Below are 20,586 nucleotides of genomic sequence, written 5' to 3'. Positions count from 1 at the left end.
ATGGGGTGAGCTGAGCAAGTGGTTAAGGCAATGGCAAGTTGAGCAAATTGAAGTGTTTTCTTCCCAATCGCAACGCAGGGCCTTACCTCTGGGATATGAAGTAACAAGCGGGGGATTTGTCGTCGTCCACAGGACTTTAAAAAAAAGTTGAAGCTCATTTCAACCAAAATGTGTCTTCTGCATTTAAGCCCTCTGAATTAGAGAGGCGCGGTGGGCTAGCTTTACAGTTGTGATACTATACCCCTGAAAGGAGCGAAATACTGGCACGCAACATCAGAGACGAAATGAAACTCAGGACATTTACCTGCACTGTTTGCATGGTGATATCATTGTAATGTAGGCCTTATTGGCGAGATAGGCCATGTTGATATCATTGTAATGTAGGCCTTATTGGGGAGATAGGCCATGTTGATATCATTTTAATGTAGGCCTTATTGGGGAGATAGGCCATGTTGATATCATTTTAATGTAGGCCTTATTGAGGAGATAGGCCATGTTGATATCATTTTAATGTAGGGAGATAGGCCATGTTGATATCATTTTAATGTAGGGAGATAGGCCATGTTGATATCATTTTAATATAGGCCTTATTGAGGAGATAGGCCATGTTGATATCATTTTAATATAGGCCTTATTGGGGAGATAGGCCATGTTGATATCATTTTAATGTAGGGAGATAGGCCATGTTGATATCATTTTAAAATAGGCCTTATTGGGGAGATAGGCCATGGTGATATCATTTTAATGTAGGCCTTATTGGGGAGATAGGCCATGTTGATATCATTTTAATATAGGGAGATAGGCCATGGTGATATCATTGTAATGTAGGGAGATAGGCCATGTTGATATCATTTTAATATAGGCCTTATTGGGGAGATAGGCCATGTTGATATCATTTTAATGTAGGGAGATAGGCCATGTTGATATCATTTTAATATAGGCCTTATTGGGGAGATAGGCCATGGTGATATCATTTTAATGTAGGCCTTATTGGGGAGATAGGCCATGTTGATATCATTTTAATATAGGGAGATAGGCCATGGTGATATCATTGTAATGTAGGCCTTATTTGGGAGATAGGCCATGTTGATATCATTTTAATATAGGCCTTATTGGGGAGATAGGCCATGTTGATATCATTTTAATGTAGGCCTTATTGGGGAGATAGGCCATGTTGATATCATTGTAATGTAGGCCTTATTGGGGAGATAGGCCATGGTGATATCATTTTAATGTAGGCCTTATTGGGGAGATAGGCCATGTTGATATCATTGTAATGTAGGCCTTATTGGGGAGATAGGCCATGGTGATATCATTGTAATGTAGGCCTTATTGGGGAGATAGGCCATGTTGATATCATTGTAATGTAGGCCTTATTGGGGAGATAGGCCATGTTGATATCATTGTAATGTAGGCCTTATTGGGGAGATAGGCCATGTTGATATCATTGTAATGTAGGCCTTATTGGGGAGATAGGCCATGTTGATATCATTGTAATGTAGGCCTTATTGGGGAGATAGGCCATGGTGATATCATTGTAATGTAGGCCTTATTGGGGAGATAGGCCATGTTGATATCATTTTAATGGGTGTCTGTAGACACGGAAGGAGTCACTGGACAGTTTTAAAATTGCCGCAAACACACAGTCAGCAGCCTCTAGTTGCCTAGTTGAGCCGACTGGAAGCTTCGGTAGTTCAGTTCACGTCTCAGTCCTGTGGAGGGCGGAGTTAGCCGTTTGACTCTGGGGAACCAATCAGGAGGAGGCAGGAGAACGTAACGAACAAAGCACTGTTTATGATTCCTCTCGTTCTCAAAGAGGCCGGCGCGATGACAACTCAGTCCGATCAACAATATAAGCGTTCTGAGCTTTGATCAACGCTGGGAGCAATATTTACATGTTAACCTGTAATGGATGTTTTCTTTATTAGGAACAAAATATATATTTCTTTAATAAAAAATCTCCTTAGAAGAAATTCCAGAGATCCGGACCTCAGTGTCCTCATATGTAGTTACGACACTGACCCCACCCTCCCCTACTGGAACACTGGTGAGTCTAAACGGTCTGTGTCTGTGTGTGTCTGTGTCTGTGTCTGTGTCTGTGTCTGTCTGTCTGTCTGTGTGTGTGTGTGTGTGTGTCTGTGTGTGTGTGTGTGTGTGTGTGTGTGTGTGTGTGTGTGTGTGTGTGTGTGTGTGTGTGTGTGTGTGTGTGTGTGTGTGTGTGTGTGTGTGTGTGTGTGTGTGTGTGTCTGTGTGTGTGTGTGTGTGTGTGTGTGTGTGTGTGTCTGTGTCTGTGTCTGTGTGTCTCTGTGTGTGTCTGTGTCTGTGTGTCTCTGTGTCTGTGTGTGTGTGTGTGTGTGTGTGTGTGTGTGTGTGTGTGTGTGTCTGTGTCTGTGTCTGTGTGTGTGTGTCTCTGTGTGTCTGTGTGTGTGTCTGTGTGTGTGTCTGTGTGTCTGTGTGTGTCTGTGTGTCTGTGTGTCTGTGTCTGTGTGTGCACGGAGAGAGGGGCAGTGACTTGTGGTCTCTCACCTCCTAAAGGAATGGGTGCGTTCTTCCATCCGAGGTGAGGGGTCAAAGGTGAGGGGTGGGGGTCAGAGACTGAACTTGACCTAGGGACCGGTGTCCAGCCAGCATCTTTCACAAACAACAAGAAAGCACACCAGTCACAGTTCAGAACATGCTCTATCCATAGAGATGGTTAGAGGACTCAACTTGGATATAACCTGTTTTAACACGGACAGTTCAGAACATGCTCTATCCATAGAGATGGTTAGAGGACTCAACTTGGATATAACCTGTTTTAACACGGACAGTTCAGAACATGCTCTATCCATAGAGTTGGTTAGAGGACTCAACTTGGATATAACCTGTTTTAACACGGACAGTTCAGAACATGCTCTATCCATAGAGATGGTTAGAGGACTCAACTTGGATATAACCTGTTTTAACACGGACAGTTCAGAACATGCTCTATCCATAGAGATGGTTAGAGGACTCAACTTGGATATAACCTGTTTTAACACGGACAGTTCAGAACATGCTCTATCCATAGAGATGGTTAGAGGACTCAACTTGGATATAACCTGTTTTAACACAGACATTGTCACTGAGCGCTTACACCATTGTAAAGTAGTCAACTGGGTGGGGATTCCTATGGTTTGGGAGCGATCAGCCAATTATTAGAGCATTCAAATTGGGTGTTATGGTTTATAAATGGCTTCAAGCTATATCACCGCCATCTAGTGGCCAAAATAAATGAATGACACTCAGGATTTGGTTAATTTGGTATTTGGTAAATCAACAATATTAGCTTTTCACTTTTTTCAAACACAAATGAAGAAGAAAATGTACAACTTTAAAATGGAGATGGCCCATGCTGTCAGATGCCATAAGGGAACAGACACGAAGTTGAGATGTCTTTCCATCTCTATGGTTCTCTCAGTCTCCAATGCATTTCTTTACATCAACTCTTATTGCAATCCAAAATGATTCTGTTTTTTCACGCATTGTATTAAACCTTTTTCCTATTAATGCCTTCCCATAGTCGCCTCATCTCAACTCCGATTCATACACTTCACACTTGTATTTATATATGACTTCATACAACAATAACCCACAGGGGCAAACATGTACCAAGGCCTCTTCCCCTGTTGCACTACCATTCACCCAGCACTGCAAGAGGAAAACAAACTACCACATCACAGTAGGGAACTGACAGTCGGTTAGCGTGTGACGCTCTCAGAGATCCAACAGTCGGTTAGCGTGTGACGCTCTCAGAGATCCAACAGTCGGTTAGCGTGTGACGCTCTCAGAGATCCAACAGTCGGTTAGCGTGTGACGCTCTCAGAGATCCAACAGTCGGTTAGCGTGTGACGCTCTCAGAGATCCAACAGTCGGTTAGCGTGTGACGCTCTCAGAGATCAAACAGTCGGTTAGCGTGTGACGCTCTCAGAGATCCAACAGTCGGTTAGCGTGTGACGCTCTCAGAGATCCAACAGTCGGTTAGCGTGTGACGCTCTCAGAGATCCAACAGTCGGTTAGCGTGTGACGCTCTCAGAGATCCAACAGTCGGTTAGCGTGTGACGCTCTCAGAGATCCAACAGTCGGTTAGCGTGTGACGCTCTCAGAGATCCAACAGTCGGTTAGCGTGTGACGCTCTCAGAGATCCAACAGTCGGTTAGCGTGTGACGCTCTCAGAGATCCAACAGTCGGATGGCGTGTGACGCTCTCAGAGATCCAACAGTCGGTTAGCGTGTGACGCTCTCAGAGATCCAACAGTCGGTTAGCGTGTGACGCTCTCAGAGATCCAACAGTCGGTTAGCGTGTGACGCTCTCAGAGATCCAACAGTCGGTTAGCGTGTGACGCTCTCAGAGATCCAACAGTTGGTTAGCGTGTGACGCTCTCAGAGATCCAACAGTTGGTTAGCGTGTGACGCTCTCAGAGATCCAACAGTTGGTAGCGTGTGACGCTCTCAGAGATCCAACAGTTGGTTAGCGTGTGACGCTCTCAGAGATCCAACAGTTGGTTAGCGTGTGACGCTCTCAGAGATCCAACAGTTGGTTAGCGTGCGACGTTCTCAGAGATCCAACAGTTGGTTAGCGTGCAACGCTCTCAGAGATCCAACAGTTGGTTAGCGTGCGACGCTCTCAGAGATCCAACAGTTGGTTAGCGTGCGACGCTCTTCTCCTCTCCTCTTTGTTTCTCCTCAGTTGTAATCTGTGTTCCGTGACTGTGTGTGTTTTGGGTTGTTGTGCCCAGTCCCCCAACACAGCCCCCCACACAGACTGAACTGGGTTCAAAAGGCTATGATGCAGAATGATTGATACCCCAACAAAGGACAGGAGTAGCGTGTGTCTCTGTCGACTAGATCAAAGAACTGAGGTCAACAAGTTCATTGAAATAAAGGGGCCATTCTACTTCGGCAGATGGCACATGGAAACATGTTTAAGTAGTGGTTTACTCAGAGATTTGGACTTTACATTCTCAGAGACTCAAAGCTCGTGTCTGACACTACAACATTAGCTACACTACTTCATCTTCCTTTCAGAGCCACCAGGCATTCTACATAATAGACTTAAATCCAGTCTTCTAGTTGACCGTCTGTCTGTTTCTCATCACAGTGGAGGTCATAGAGAGCCTGGACTGCAGGGCTAAACAAAATGTTTGGAGATCAAACCAGAGACATCAATAAATTCCAAGGCAGACAGAGAGAGGGAGGGGGACAGGGTGCATCCTGGGTACCTTCTGACGGATGCCAGAGAGGTGGCAGCTCAGCACTCCTACCCAATAAAATATTATAATTAAATGAATATGGGTGTAGTCACCACACACACACACTGTAGTGAGACACTTGATTCTCTTCCATGAAACCTCCCGAAAGAGGTGCTGAGATCCTCCGCATAAAACAGACGACGGGTCCTCATGAACGAGTGTAGCCGAGGTAGCCGAGGAGGTGCCCGACTCAAACCTCATGTTTCTATATTCTCAACCCTTCATATTTCAGACAGTAATCATACCCAATGAACTGAACCATCAGAATAAGTCAGAGAAGAGAATGTTTCAACTGAATCTAAAACAGAAGATGGTATCTCTACTGTAACTATAGGGAGGGGGCTAACTACATATGCTGTTAATTTGTTCTTGCTAAAAATATAGGCAATGTAAAGTAAATAATTTATGTATAACTTAATTAAATATGATTGCATTGCCCAAGTCACTAGAATGACTCTGCTATGACTCAACTCTGCTCCAGGAAGTGTTCTGATGTTCCTGGCCTCTCTCTCCTGTCACCTGTCTGGCTACTGGCTACAGCCCCTGTTCCACCTGCCACTCTGGGCCAATGGCCAGTCAGAAGTCAGACTTGGCCGCGGTCCCAGGCTCTAGTCCTGGACACCACATCACACAGTCACAGCTGACAGAACAGCCGAAAGGCACATAGCAGCTTTACAGCCAATCCCCTGCTTAACGTCTGCTGCTCTAGTCTGCAATTCCACAGGTTTCCATCCATCCTCTCTGGTGCCAGGAACAAACCCTGGTATGGAGATGTCATCTGGGCTGCGGCTGCTCCCTCTCATCTCTGGCCCTGCTCTCGGATTCTCTGCCTCTTGACTTCCCCTCTCTATTGTTCTCTCTCTCACTCTAGTCTTCCCCTCTCTCATCTCGCTCTCTACCACCACCACCCCACCCCACCTTCTCTCCATCTGGTCCTTGTAGTAACATGAGTGGGCTCCCTGCCATCACCACTGTGTAAACAGATAGCGGGAAGTTCCCCAAGTGAAAACTAACCCTGACCCAAGATAATGCAGGAGGACACCCAACACTAACTCACTCATCCCAGTCACACTGACTGGCACCAGGGCAACACTCAGTCCTGACCATTACTACCCACAGCACCCAACACAATAATAATAATGAGCTAGTGTTAGTGCTGTATACTTGTACTGGTAATTTCAGGCAGAAGAGACCAGTTGAAAAGGAGTGTGCAGTGTTTCTAAATATTGAACTGTGTTATTTCCAACCGAGCATGCAGCCTGCAGGTAAAACACTATGTTTGAAATAGTAGGAAAAAAAAGTGACAATTCTAATTCCGTCAGAGTTCCTCAACTTTGTCTCCACCTGCTGGTTACAGTGTGCCACTGCAGCGGTGGACAGGTAATGCATAAATCAACATAAATCAGGTCAAGAGGAAGGATGATAACTTCTATAAACCTATCAAACTCACATTAAAGAGGACAACCATATCCCAATAAGCAAAAGGCCATTGAAAATACATATTTCACAACTATTTTTCAGACATTGACATCAGGTACATTTTAGGTGATGAAAATATGGATCTTCCGGACATTGAAAATAATTTTCTGGACGTTGAAATCAGGTGCATTTGAAAATACTTATTTTTCGATCATTGATTCCATGGTCAAATTCCAACTGATATACATTATCAATTATAATAAGTAAGCATTATATTACAGTTACCACAAGACTTGTCTGAAGGTTTCATGGTACCAGTTGAAAAAATGAACGGAGGTATGGAGACTGTTTAGTGACAAAAATAAGGGGTTAAAATACATGTCAAAAAAATCCTGATCTTTCATATATCTCTCAGATATTGGACAGACACTTCGGAACGAACTTCCTTTTGATCTGTTGTTCCATGTAGTGAATCTGTTATTCGAGGCATTTGAATATGCTAATAGCAGTAAGGTCCCCCCCCAAAAATTAATCCAATCATTTTTTTTCTTCTGTTTTTTTAATTGTTCAAGGGGTCTTAAAATTCAAAAATCAAACAGCCAAATGATCCTTAGTAGAACCCCCACCCTCTGGCTTAGACAGGTTTTAATAGGAAAGAGGAACCAATTGTTGATCGCAACAAAATATTTATCTATCACATGCAGTAAGTTCCTCTGGATAAGAGCGTCTGCTGAATGACCAAAATGTAAATGTAAAAACAAAAACACTTGCAAAGCATGCTGGATATTATTCTAATGAGCTCCGCCCCCAAACAAGTACAAATTTGGCCGGTGCAGACCAGATCCAAATCTGAACGAATCATAGACGTCTAGGCTGTTTCACAAGTTTGAACATCACAGTACAGTACGGCACAGTTTAGCACAGTAGAGTACAGTAGTTTTATTCAGTCGACTACAATGTAGTAGAGTTGAATTAGAGTAGAGTACAGTAGAGTAATTCAGTACATTAGAGTACACTACAGTAAAGTATAGTTTAATTCAGTACAATACATTTTAATTCAGTAGAGTACAGTACAGTATAGTTTAATTCAGTAGAGTACAGTACAGTATAGTTTAATTCAGTAGAGTACAGTAGAGTATAGTTTAATTCAGTACAGTATAGTTTAATTCAGTAGAGTACAGTAGAGTACACTATACTTTACTTTTCTGTACTAAATTACTGTACACTGCTGTCCAAACCTGTGAAACATAGATGTCTATGAAGTGGTTCAGATTTGGTCCGGACCAAAATTCAACATCCCTGGGGGATGAAATGTAATTTTTTTATTTTTTTTTATTAAAGACTGAGGACCAAAAAGAGATGTCCAATAGACATCAAAGCGCTTACTGGGATGCTGTTTTAAGGGCAGTGGGGATACAGGTCTGACAGTCATATTATGCCAATAACACCCTCCAATGATCTACTCTACTTGACCTATACAGGTGCTCGTTCTCACATAAACTCAGTGAATGTGTATGCTGTAGGTTAATTCTCATTGATGACATGGCAGTATTGATCAATCCAGATCGGAGATCTACCTGTGTCCCCCATATAAAAAGGTACTGTCCCTCTTGTCTCCCAAACAAAATCAACAATAACCACAAACATTCATCCCACCACTCAAAAATCACAAACCACCACTCCCCTTCCAGGATGCTGAAGAATACGTTTCCATCCCTACTTTCTCATTGTAATCAAGTTATTTACCTCTATATCTCAAGGACCCTTTACCATAAACCGGGTTGGTAGTTGGCATCCTCTACCCAACCCTTCCCCTTAAACCTAAACCAGGTTAATATCCTCTACCCAACCCTTCCCTTTAAACCTAAACCAGGTTAATATCCTCTACCCAACCCTTCCCTTTAAACCTAAACCAGGTTAATATCCTCGACCCAACCATTCCCCCTGAACCAGGTTAATATCCTCTACCCAACCATTCCCCCTGAACCAGGTTAATATCCTCGACCCAACCATTCCCCCTGAACCAGGTTAATATCCTCTACCCAACTATTCCCCCTGAACCAGGTTAATATCCTCGACCCAACCCTTCCCCCTGAACCAGGATCATATCCTCTATCAATCCCTCTATTTTTTTAATTTTTTTTTTAAACTTTTACTTCTTTACATTTTTATATCCATTAAAGTTTGTTTTAATCAAATCAAGTCGAAGTATAAAAAATGAGAACTCCATCACCCTTGTACCGTTACCTTGCCAAACCTGACCTTCACCATACATGCAGAAGACATACACGAAGAGGGTATGAAGTCCTGAGGTGTCCCTGCCAGTCCCAGAGCTCTCAACTGTCTCCCTACTCCATTAGTCTCTGTCATCCAACACGTTTAGATTATTGTTTTTTGTTGACATTTTGACAGTATATCAATATGTCCCCTCTAAAAGATACAAGGTCAAAGGACATACAGTGTTGCCCGCGTCTCTGAAACCTCCAACGTCTCACCTGAACGCTGCCGACGCACACCTAAAACCAATCCCGGAGACAGTCTGGACAGCCTATGCTACTGCTCTTGTGTTGCATCGCTATTTCGGTATATATTCTATCTATTTATAACAAGGCACGGTATCATTCGACACCTTTATATCATGCTACAGACGGAGTTGACAACCACCAGTAACGTTAGGCAAATCAAGTCAATAAGCTACACAGCGGACGTTTATAAAGGTACCCACGTGTATGGTCGCTGTCTTCCTCTGGCGGTGCGCTACAACATGCCACAAAGATAATATATAGGCGCTCCAACACGCACTGGAAAAGTATATCCAAATCTGTGTTTCAATCCTTCTTGGTTTATAGAAAGTTGGCAAAGGTAGGCAGTAAAACTGAAGCTGTCCCGAAAGGGTCCTTGTCTGTCTGAGTATGCGAGTGGAGTACGGATGTGTAAACGGAGCCGACTCCGAGGATGTCACGACTCGTGTGTTTCCTCTTGTTGACTTGAGTTTGCAGCGCCAGCTGCTACTGTATCTAGTGGAGTCCGCGTAACACAAGCGTCTGCAAGTGTCTGTGGAATGTGTGTAGACTAGAGTGTGTGTGTTTGTGCGCGCACCGTAGTATTTCCACCGGTCTGTCTGCTGAGAGTGCATGGAGAAACTGCTAAACGAGAGACTGTCCCACGCTATGAGTTCTGGAGCTGTGCCAGTGCCAAGATGAGTTAGTAGACAACCGGTTTTAAATCTGCAGTCTGTGGCGCCTCCGAACAACAATGTATAATGTTTAATTCATTTAAAACCAAAGCATGCAGCCTTATGATCCCCATAAAGCTATAAAGACAATCCTGTACATTATACTAAGTGCTCATTAAAGAGAAAGCAGTGATTCAGCTGTGCACTCTGGACAAAATGCTGGTGATCAGCAAGTTTTCAGATCCACTATCCAATCCCCACCTAATCCAACATCAATGGATTTGTCAAAGCACACCACTGAGGATCTTCACAGAACCTAGATATTTGACATACATTTCAGTCCCACTGTTGCTTGACGTTTGTGAAGAGACTGCATGAAGAGGTATTGGAAGATCTCCCCAGAACAAACATCTAAGAAGAAGAAACCATATCAGAGAATCAACCAACCTTTGATTGTCCATCAACCTTCTGGAAGATATTTGAGGTATTGAAGATGATGATCAGCAACCTGCTGTTCTGTTTGACTTCTATAGTACCAAGTGTTTTGAGAATGTCACATGCCAAAGTCCAACTCCCAAGGTCAGGAATATCTGCCTTTACAATGCTGGGGCCATAAAAACAATAACAGCAAGGTACCTGGGGAACATAGAGCATGAGAACGTTCTCTCTCTCTCCCTCTCTGGTTTAATGTGTAGCTTGTTGAGGAGCCAGAGTCATAAATACCTGATGCTGTGGTGAGATAATGTTTGTTTAGGGTCATGGAACTAACATTAAGGCCCAGAGAATGTCATGTGTCCAAACACACCGTCATTCAACCAATACTAGTATATACAATACTATACAGTGCAGAAAGGTTCATTCTAAAAGGACACAATTACAATTTCAGTGGTTTATATATATATAGCATTTCATCATTAGGGACAGGAGCTTTTCCTGACTAGAGGTGACCTCCTGGCCTTGTGCATGGAACACCAGCATGCAGTATGTTGGGGGAAGTTAGGAATATTTAACCACACTTTGTCTCTTCATGCCAACTACTTTATTTTATGTTTGACCCTTATGATCCAGACAGAGCCGGTTCCAAGAGACATACATAACCTGACCGAAGTGTGTTGAATTGTTTTTACAACTCAGTCGGGGTCTCAACTTCCTGTTGACAGTTAGAATTGGAGAATACACAAGGTGCAATTTCTACATGTGGTTGTGCATCAACTGTTTCTCTCTTGTTATGTCAGCCACTGATAGTCACTCAATTATCCATGTTAGTTAACCATTTTTACATTGGTAAATGAGTCTAGCCAGCTATCTAAACTTGTAGTAATCATGGCCGAATACCAACCGGGTACACAGGGCATGTGTCCAGGGGCCCTGACCTCCAGGGGGCCCCCATTGATTGTGTTAGTCAGTCTCACTCAGATATCATTAACATGATAAAAGTCCTGGCACAACCCCCCCGCCTGTCTGGTTGGGGTATGTGTGACTGTGCCACATTTCCATTAACCTTGCAGAATCATTAACTGGACTGGGCACTTCAAAGGAAAGATGAAAGTTTGCCTCAATCTTTTTTGCAATTCCAGATTATCCGTCCATGAAAACTGTCAGCACATTTCCCTTCAGAGGCCTGTTCCTTAAAAGAGGATTGGTAAAAATGTGAATGTTAAATCTAGTGTGTGCCAGGATAGGGAAAATGTGAATGTTAAATCTGGTGTGTGCCAGGATAGGGAAAATGTGAATGTTAAATCTAGTGTGTGCCAGGATAGGGAAAATGTTTTTATGTTTTGAGAGTTGAGGCATGTGGCTTATGGTACACGACATGACCAAGAGTATGTGGACACCTGTTCTCATTCCAAAATCATGGGCATTAATATGGAGTTGGTCCCCCTGTGCTGCTATAACAGCCTCTACACTTCTTGGAAGGCCAGTCAAGTTCTTCCACATGGATCTCGACAACCCATGTCCGTATGAACCTCGCTTTGTGCACAGAGGCATTGTCATGCTGAAACAGGAAAGATCCTTCCTCAAACTGTTGCCACAATGTTGGAAGCACAGAACTGTCTAGAATGTCATTGCATGCTGTAGCGTTAAGATTTCACTTCACTGGAACTAAGGGGACGAGCCCAATTCCTTCCTCATCCACCAAACTTTACAGTTGGCACTATGCTTTGGGGCAGGTAGCATTCTCTTGGCATCTGCCAAATGCAGATTCGTCCATAGGACTACCAGATGGTGAAGTGTGATTCATCTCCAGAGAACGTGTTTCCCCTGCTCCAGAGTCCAATGGCGGCAAGCTTTACACCACTCCAGCCAACGCTTTGAATTGCGCATGGTGATTTGAGGCTTGTGTGTGGCTGCTTAGCCATGGAAACCCATTTCATGAAGCTCGTTTCCACTTCACAATTACAGCACTAACAGTTAACGGGGCAGCTCTAGCAGGGCAGAAATTTGACAAACTGACTTTTTGGAAAGGTGGCATCCTATGACGGTGCCACGTTGAAAGTCACTGAGCTCTTCAGTGAGGTCATTCTACTGCCAATGTTTGTCTATGGAGATTACATGGCTGTGTGTTTTATATACCTGTCAGCAACGGGTGTGGCTGAAATAGCCGAATCCACTAATTTGAATTTGACTAATCCACTAATTTACATACACTATATATACAAAAGTATTTCAACATAATGATATGAGACATGAAATTCTTTAACTAATTTGTCACATCTTTGCTCACCATCAGGCAAAGTAGGTTGGTTCAGAATGAAATCAAATTTCTTTTAATACTAAAGAGGTTCTTTTGAGAACTTCCAAACTAAATTCTCTCAGATAAAAACGCTTTTCAACTGAATGAAACCATAGTTGGTACTTTATCTGGAACAGCTAGGAGTTATGTTTGCATAGTATAAATTAAGCAACTAGTTATTATTTGTTATTTTCATTTCGGCTTAAAACCCAGAGCTCAGGAGCAGGCTTCTCTGACAAGTTACCGTTGCCATGGGAAAGGAGGTGAAGAGTAGTAAATTAATTTACAGCATTCTAGAACTAGATGTTGAATGTGTGAGTGTTTGTGTTCACATGTGTGTCTTTTCTTACCCAATAGTATGGTACCAGGGGAGGGTTTATGTGTGGTTCAGCCACACAGCACCACGCTATATGAGTACTAGTTTGAAGGGCAGGTGGGTAAATTAAACATCCATAAGCTCACAGCACCAGCAGTGTGAAATAGCATGAACTATTGATACTATTATCATCAGTATTTTTTAGCAGGTTAGGAGAGAGAGAGAAAGAAAGAGAGAAGACAAGCCACTCAGCCTGTCAGTGAAAAGGGCACCCCGATTTAACACAGCTAATTGTTCACGGATAGAGACCCCACACAAAGTCCCTGTTTTGTGAGTGAGTGAGTGAGTGAGTGAGTGAGTGAGTGGTGAGTGAGTGAGTGAGTGAGTGAGTGAGTGAGTGAGTGGGATAGTGCGAGAGAGAGAGCCCAAAATAGAAAGTACATTGTATTTTTTCTAGCTACAACCTGGGAAGATGTGCAGAGAAGAGGGAAAGGAGAAGGTTCTCTATGAGGGTTCCAGATTTCCACAGACTACCACAGCACACTCATAATGAGATCCCAAACTAACACCACTGGTGGGACCTAGTCACATTAAGCAGCTCCAGTGTCAGAGGCAACGGTGGGTAGCTGCTGTCCCTCGGTCTAGCCCAGTGTGTCTGCTACCCCTCGGTCTAGCCTAGTGTGTCTGCTGCCCCTCGGTCCAGCCCAGTGTGTGTCTGCTGCCCCTCGGTCTAGCCCAGTGTGTGTCTGCTGCCCCTCGGTCTAGCCCAGTGTGTGTCTGCTGCCCCTCGGTCTAGCCCAGTGTGTGTCTGCTGTCCCTCGGTCTAGCCCAGTGTGTGTCTGCTGCCCCTCGGTCTAGCCCAGTGTGTGTCTGCTGTCCCTCGGTCTAGCCCAGTGTGTGTCTGCTGCCCCTCGGTCTAGCCCAGTGTGTGTCTGCTGCCCCTCGGTCTAGCCCAGTGTGTCTGCTGTCCCTCGGTCTAGCCCAGTGTGTCTGCTGTCCCTCGGTCTAGCCCAGTGTGTGTCTGCTGTCCCTCGGTCTAGCCCAGTGTGTGTCTGCTGCCCCTCGGTCTAGCCCAGTGTGTGTCTGCTATCACTCGGTCTAGCCCAGTGTGTGTCTGCTGTCCCTCGGTCTAGCCCAGTGTGTTTGCTGCCCCTCGGTCTAGCCCAGTGTGTGTCTGCTGCCCCTCGGTCTAGCCCAGTGTGTCTGCTGTCCCTCGGTCTAGCCCAGTGTGTGTCTGCTGCCCCTCGGTCTAGCCCAGTGTGTGTCTGCTGCCCCTCGGTCTAGCCCAGTGTGTGTCTTCTGCCACTCGGTCTAGCCCAGTGTGTGTCTGCTGCCCCTCGGTCTAGCCCAGTGTGTGTCTGCTGCCTCTCGGTCTAGCCCAGTGTGTGTCTGCTGCCCCTCGGTCTAGCCCAGTGTGTGTCTGCTGCCCCTCGGTCTAGCCCAGTGTGTGTCTGCTGCCCCTCGGTCTAGCCCAGTGTGTGTCTGCTGTCCCTCGGTCTAGCCCAGTGTGTGTCTGCTGCCCCTCGGTCTAGCCCAGTGTGTGTCTGCTGCCCCTCGGTCTAGCCCAGTGTGTGTCTGCTGCCCCTCGGTCTAGCCCAGTGTGTGTCTGCTGCCCCTCGGTCTAGCCCAGTGTGTGTGTTGCCCCTCAGTCTAGCCCAGTGTGTGTGCTGCCCCCAAGTCTAGTGTTGGTCCCACAGTCTATTTCAGTGGTCTAAAACAACCCCAGGTCAGGTCTGGTCCAGGTCTGGTTTGGTCTGGTACAGGTCTGGTCTGGTCTGGTACAGGTCTGGTCTGGTCTGGTCTGGTCCAGGTCAGGTTTGGTCTGGTACAGGTCTGGTCTGGTACAGGTCTGGTCTGGTCTGGTCTGGTCCAGGTCAGGTTTGGTCCAGGTCTGGTCCAGGTCAGGTCTGGTCCAGGTCTGGTCTGGTCTGGTCTGGTCTGGTCCAGGTCTGGTCTGGTCAGGTCTGGTCTGGTACAGGTCAGGTCTGGTCCAGGTCAAGTCAGGTCTGGTCTGGTCAGGTCAGGTCTGGTCTGGTCTGGTCCAGGACTGAGTGAGATCCTCCTCTCTCTCAGACAGGTTTCCAATGGCTGTAAAGTAAATCCAGTCTGCTTAGGAAACCACAGCGTGCCTGCAAACGTCTACGATTCACCTCCTGTGTTCTATTCAGGTCCACGCCAACCACAAGCCCCGTTGGACCAACTGTGAAAAAATGTCCTCCCAAGTTAACCATCACTGGCTAAGAAAAACAGGAGAACGTCTGCTGTGTGTGTGTGTGCAGGAAAGAGGACATCTGCTGTGTGTGTGTGTGTGTGTGTGTGTGTGTGTGTGTGTGTGTGTGTGTGTGTGTGTGTGTGTGTGTGGAGAGAGGACGTCTGCTGTGTGTGTGTGTGTGTGTGTGTGTGTGTGTGTGTGTGTGTGTGGAGAGAGGAAGTCTCCTGTGTTTCCAAAGAAAACAGTCCAGGGTTTTAAAGCTATTTTTAAAAGCGTCTCACATGCTGGGGGAAGATTTCGCAATAAAACAGATTGACTCACGGAGACAAACAAGGACTGCTTTATTGTTCCCGAAATCAGATGAGACGTGTGTGTATATATATATATGTGTGTGTATGTGTGTGTGTGGTAAAATATTTGCCAGTATTGACAACCACAGTGAGTCAAGTCTGTGTTTCGTCTTGGCACAAGCTTTGAGGAAATAAATTAACTCTAAAAAAGTCTATTCGCTTAAACTGACAAGTAAATATGTGCTCATCATAAGCCATGAAAGAAGGCTACATAGAAAATAGACGTGAGGTATAATTAAAACAAGGTTTAATGTTCTCCCTGTTCCCCAGAGAATGTTCTCCCTGTTCCCCAGAGAATGCTCTCCCTGTTCCCCAGAGAATGTTCTCCCTGTTCCCCAGAGAATGTTCTCCCTGTTCCCCAGAGAATGTTCACCCTGTTCCCCAGAGAATGTTCTCCCTGTTCCCCAGAGAATGTTCTCCCTGTTCCCCAGAGAATGTTCTCCCTGTTCCCCAGAGAATGTTCACCCTGTTCCCCAGAGAATGTTCTCCCTGTTCCCCAGAGAATGTTCTCCCTGTTCCCCAGAGAATGTTCTCCCTGTTCCCCAGAGAATGTTCTCCCTGTTCCCCAGAGAATGTTCACCCTGTTCCCCAGAGAATGTTCTCCCTGTTCCCCAGAGAATGTTCTCCCTGTTCCCCAGAGAATGTTCTCCCTGTTCCCCAGAGAATGTTCTCCCTGTTCCCCAGAGAATGTTCTCCCTGTTCCCCAGAGAATGTTCACCCTGTTCCCCAGAGAATGTTCTCCCTGTTCCCCAGAGAATGTTCTCCCTGTTCCCCAGAGAATGTTCTCCGTTCCCCAGAGAATGTTCTCCCTGTTCCCCAGAGAATGTTCTCCCTGTTCCCCAGAGAATGTTCTCCCTGTTCCCCAGAGAATGTTCTCCCTGTTCCCCAGAGAATGTTCTCCCTGTTCCCCAGAGAATGTACAGCATATGTGCCAAATGCCACCATTAGACTGCCATTAGACTGCCATACACGCCTGTCATTAGACTGCCATACACGCCTGTCATTAGACTGCCATACACGCCTGTCATTAGGTTTTTAGATATATTTTTTTCTTCTTCAAATAATCAAAAATCAATAGAAACAAAAACTTGATTTACATAAGTATTCAGACCCTTTGCTATGAGACTCGATATTGAGCTCAGGTGGATCCTGTTTCCATTGACCATCCTTGAGATGTTTCTACACCTTGATTGGAGTCCACCTGTGGTAAAGTCAATTGATTGGACATGATTTGAAAAGGCACACACCTGTCTATATAACGTCCCACAGTTGACAGTGCATGTCAGAGAAAAAAACAAGCCATGAGTTCGAAGGAATTGTCCATAGAGCTCTGAGACAGGATAGTAGAGTCGAGGCACAGATCTGGGGAAGGGTAGCAAAACAGTATTGAAGGTCCCCAAGAGCACAGTGGCCTCTATCATTCTTAAATGGAAGAAGTTTGGAACCACCAAGACTCTTCCTCTTCCGCCGGGCCAAACTGAGCAATCGGGGGAGAAAGGCCTTGGTCACTCTGACAGAGCTCCAGAGTTCCTCTGTGGAGATGGGAGAACCTTCCAGAAGGACAACCAACTCTGCAGCACTCCACCAATCAGGTCTTTATGGTAGAGTTGCCAGACGGAAGCCACTCCTCAGTGAAAGGCACATGACAGCCCATTTGGAGTTTGCAAAAAGGACTCTCAGACCATGAGAAACAAGATTCTCTGGTCTGATGAAACCAAGAGTGAACTCTTTCGCCTGAATGCCAGGCGTCATCTCTGCAGGAAACCTGGCACCATGCCTACGGTGAAGCATGGTGGTGGCAGCGTCATGCTGTAGGGATGTTTTTTCAGCAGCGGGGACTGGGAGACTAGTCTGGATCGAGGGAAAGATGAACAGAGCAAAGTACAGAGAGATCCTTGATGAAAACCTGCTCAAGGTTGCTCAGGACTCAAAAACTCAAAATTCTATGCAATACCTATCTCGCATTGAATGGAATAGAATTCATCCCTGATGTTGAACTAGCCTTTTCTTACTTCCTCAACACATTCCAGGATGTGTGCAATAGGCCCCTTTTAAAAAATACAGGATTTAGGGCAGAGAGAACCCTTGGTTTACTGAGGAACTTACAAAAATCATAAGGGAACGAAATGCTATGTGGGCTAAAGCAAGAGGGACTGGTTTGGCAGATGATTGGACAGCTTTTAAATATCTTCGAAATATGGGTGTGGCTATGATCCGCAAATTAAAAGCAGACCACTACCTGAAATCTACTTCAGATAATTAAACAAAAATCCATCCAAATTTGGGCAAGTTGTGAAGGGTTTGGAGTTCAAAAAAGATACACAGCTTCCCAAACAATTGTTGTTCGACACACAGATTGTAACTGAGAGAACCTCCGTTCTGAAAGTCTTGAACCAGCATCTTTTAGATGCAGGCAGTTTATTTGAAAAGGTCAAATGTATAATTGAGCCCCCTATGAATTTACCTGACACCCCTGTGCACTCCTTCACCAGGTTCTCCTTTTCATCCTTCTCTGTTTCAGAAGTGTGTAAAACCCTGAAAGAAATTGATGGAAAAACCTCCCCTGGCCCTGAACTCGATCCCCGCCTCCTACACCCAGCTGCAGACACCATTGCTCCCCCTTAACATGTATTTTTAACCTCACGCTTGATGTTAAGGAAATCCCCAAGTTATGGAAATCTGCTTTTGTACTGCCTCTCCTGAAAGGTGGAGATCCTTTGCTACTTGACAACTATCGACCCATATCAAAATTGTCTGTACTGTCAAAAGTACTGGAGTCCTTAGTTAGTAGGCAGCTAAAGACATACTTCCAAGAAAACAACATCTTAAATGGAATGCAAAGAGGTTTTAGGTCTGGCCACAGCACTGTTTCAGCAACATTGAAGGTTTTAAATGACATCCACTGTGCTCTTGATAAGAAGTTACATGGTGTCTATCTTTATTGATTTGTCGAAGGCTTTTGACACGTGGACCATGCTGTGTTAGTGCAAAGGTTAAAATGTTGTGGAATTACTGGTCATGCTCTAGATTGGTTTATAAATGACCTTTCAAATCGTACACAATGTGTAATGGCGGATGGTTGTAAATCCGAGTCCATAGAGGTGTCCTCAGGTGTTCCGCAAGGTTCTATTTTGGGCCCACTGTTGTTCATTTTGTATTTCAACAACATTGGGGATCTTATTGAAACAGCAGATGGTCATTTTTATGCAGATGATACTGTTCTTTATTCAAGTGGTAGTAGTTTATCTTTAGCTTTTGAAAATGCCCAAAGAGCATTTAACATCATACAACAGAATCTGTATGATTTAAAGCTGGTTCTAAATTCAGGTAAAACAAAATGCATGGTATTTTCAAATGCCAGGCATGTTACAAATCATGTCATTGCTACATTGGCTGGACATGCTATAGAGCAAGTTAAAGTGTACAAATATCTGGGTGTGTGGGTTCATGATAAACTGGCAGATGTATATATGCAGGCCTCAACCACTACCCTGAGAGCACCTGATTCAGTGTATCATGCAGCCCTCAGGTTCATTACCAATCAAAAACATCTTACACATCATTGTGATCTCTACAGCTCTGTAGGCTGGTAGTCATTGACCTTGCGTAGGCTTAAACACTGGTATACACTGATTTATAAGGCCATACTGGGTAAAACGCCATTTTATCTCTGTTCTTTTTTAGTCAGGTCGGTAAATAAATATCAATTTACGGTCCCATTCGCTTCGAACAGTACCGAAAATTCAAACAGAATAGTTTTAGTTACTTAGCTCCGTGGTCCTGGAATTCTCTCTCTCTTTCGTTGGTGGAGTTTTAGCCCTTGATCGATGTATATATCATAGAAGAATGTAATTGTTATTAGGCCAGCTGTTTTTAGGCTAAACTTGTGTTTTTAACGTAAAATGTTTTTTGTTATACTGTATGTGTGTATAAAGTTTTGTTTTAGAATAAGGCTGTAACGTAACAAACTGTGGAACAAGTCAAGGGTTCTGAATACGTTCTGAATGCTCTGTACCTGTACAGTACATGCTGCAGTCTGGCTCACCTCCAGTTGCTGATGCGTGATCGAAGCTGTGTGTGTGTGTGTGTGCACTTGTGTAGAGAGTTTTTTTCATTTAATTCTGACCCCATAGGTTTCATTTTCCTCCCCTACTGCTCTGCAGACCCCATGTTCAGTGTGTGTGTCCAATCTTCTACTACAAGTAGGGCAGAGTCCACACTGCCTGCTCCTCCTGTGTGATATAATATGATCCTCCCTGGCTGGCTCCTGTAGGGAACAGGGTCTTTGTAGCCCATAGAGATACAGCACATGAAGCTCATAGATCGCATTCCAAATGGCACCCTATTCCCTTCATAGTGCACTACTGAGGCATTCCCATTCAATTCTCTCCGAGGGAAATGCTAACTCCATTCTCTCCGAGGGGAATGCTAACTCCATTCTCTCCGAGGGGAATGCTAACTCCATTCTCTCCGAGGGGAATGCTAACTCCATTCTCTCCGAGGGGAATGCTAACTCCATTCTCTCCGAGGGGAATGCTAGCTCCATTCTCTCCGAGGGGAATGCTAACTCCCTTCTCTCCGAGGAGAATGCTAACTCCCTTCTCTCCGAGGGGAATGCTAACTCCATTCTCTCCGAGGGGAATGCTAACTCCATTCTCTCCGAGGGGAATGCTAACTCCATTCTCTCCGAGGGGAATGCTAACTCCATTCTCTCCGAGGGGAATGCTAACTCCATTCTCTCCGAGGGGAATGCTAACTCCATTCTCTCCGAGGGGAATGCTAACTCCATTCTCTCCGAGGGAAATGCTAACTCCATTCTCTCTGAGGAGAATGCTAACTCTATTCTGTCTGAGGGGATTCTAACTATGTGTTCTTTCAAGGAATTCTAACTATATGCACCGAGGTAACATTGAGTTTCTCACCCATCCTATCCTCAGACTTTCAACTATATACCTACTGGATGAAAATAAGTCAGGGAGTTCACTCAGTGATTCCTGTTTCCTGTCTCACAGAGCCACAGTGACTTACAGGTTAATCACTAACACACCTGCCACAGTGCCACCATAGATCCAAAATGTCTGAGTCTAGACCTGCATACCTGTGTGTGTGTG

General features: G+C 44.8%; 1 protein-coding gene across 4 annotated transcripts in view; it reads right to left on the bottom strand.

The window, feature by feature from the left end:
* The window catches only part of LOC135528721 (proline-rich protein 5-like), a 61,362-nt gene extending 50,792 nt beyond the window's left edge, over positions 1 to 10,570 (bottom strand). The window contains exons 1-2 of one of the 4 annotated variants that reach the window (XM_064957815.1): positions 10,311 to 10,570; positions 2,527 to 2,631 (exon numbers count right to left, since the gene is read on the bottom strand). In XM_064957815.1, the coding sequence (XP_064813887.1) occupies positions 2,527 to 2,555 (29 nt within the window). In that variant the 5' untranslated portion in view covers positions 2,556 to 2,631; positions 10,311 to 10,570. Of the gene's footprint in view, positions 1 to 2,526; positions 2,632 to 9,413; positions 9,842 to 10,310 lie in introns of those variants that run through there. The other 3 variants (XM_064957816.1, XM_064957817.1, XM_064957819.1) reach the window with 3 other exon arrangements.
* Positions 10,571 to 20,586: the final 10,016 nt, after the last annotated feature.

The sequence above is a fragment of the Oncorhynchus masou genome, unplaced genomic scaffold, assembly GCF_036934945.1.
Source record: "Oncorhynchus masou masou isolate Uvic2021 unplaced genomic scaffold, UVic_Omas_1.1 unplaced_scaffold_1025, whole genome shotgun sequence".
Taxonomy (NCBI): Eukaryota; Metazoa; Chordata; class Actinopteri; order Salmoniformes; family Salmonidae; genus Oncorhynchus; species Oncorhynchus masou.
This window is presented reverse-complemented; position numbering and strand designations above follow the sequence as displayed.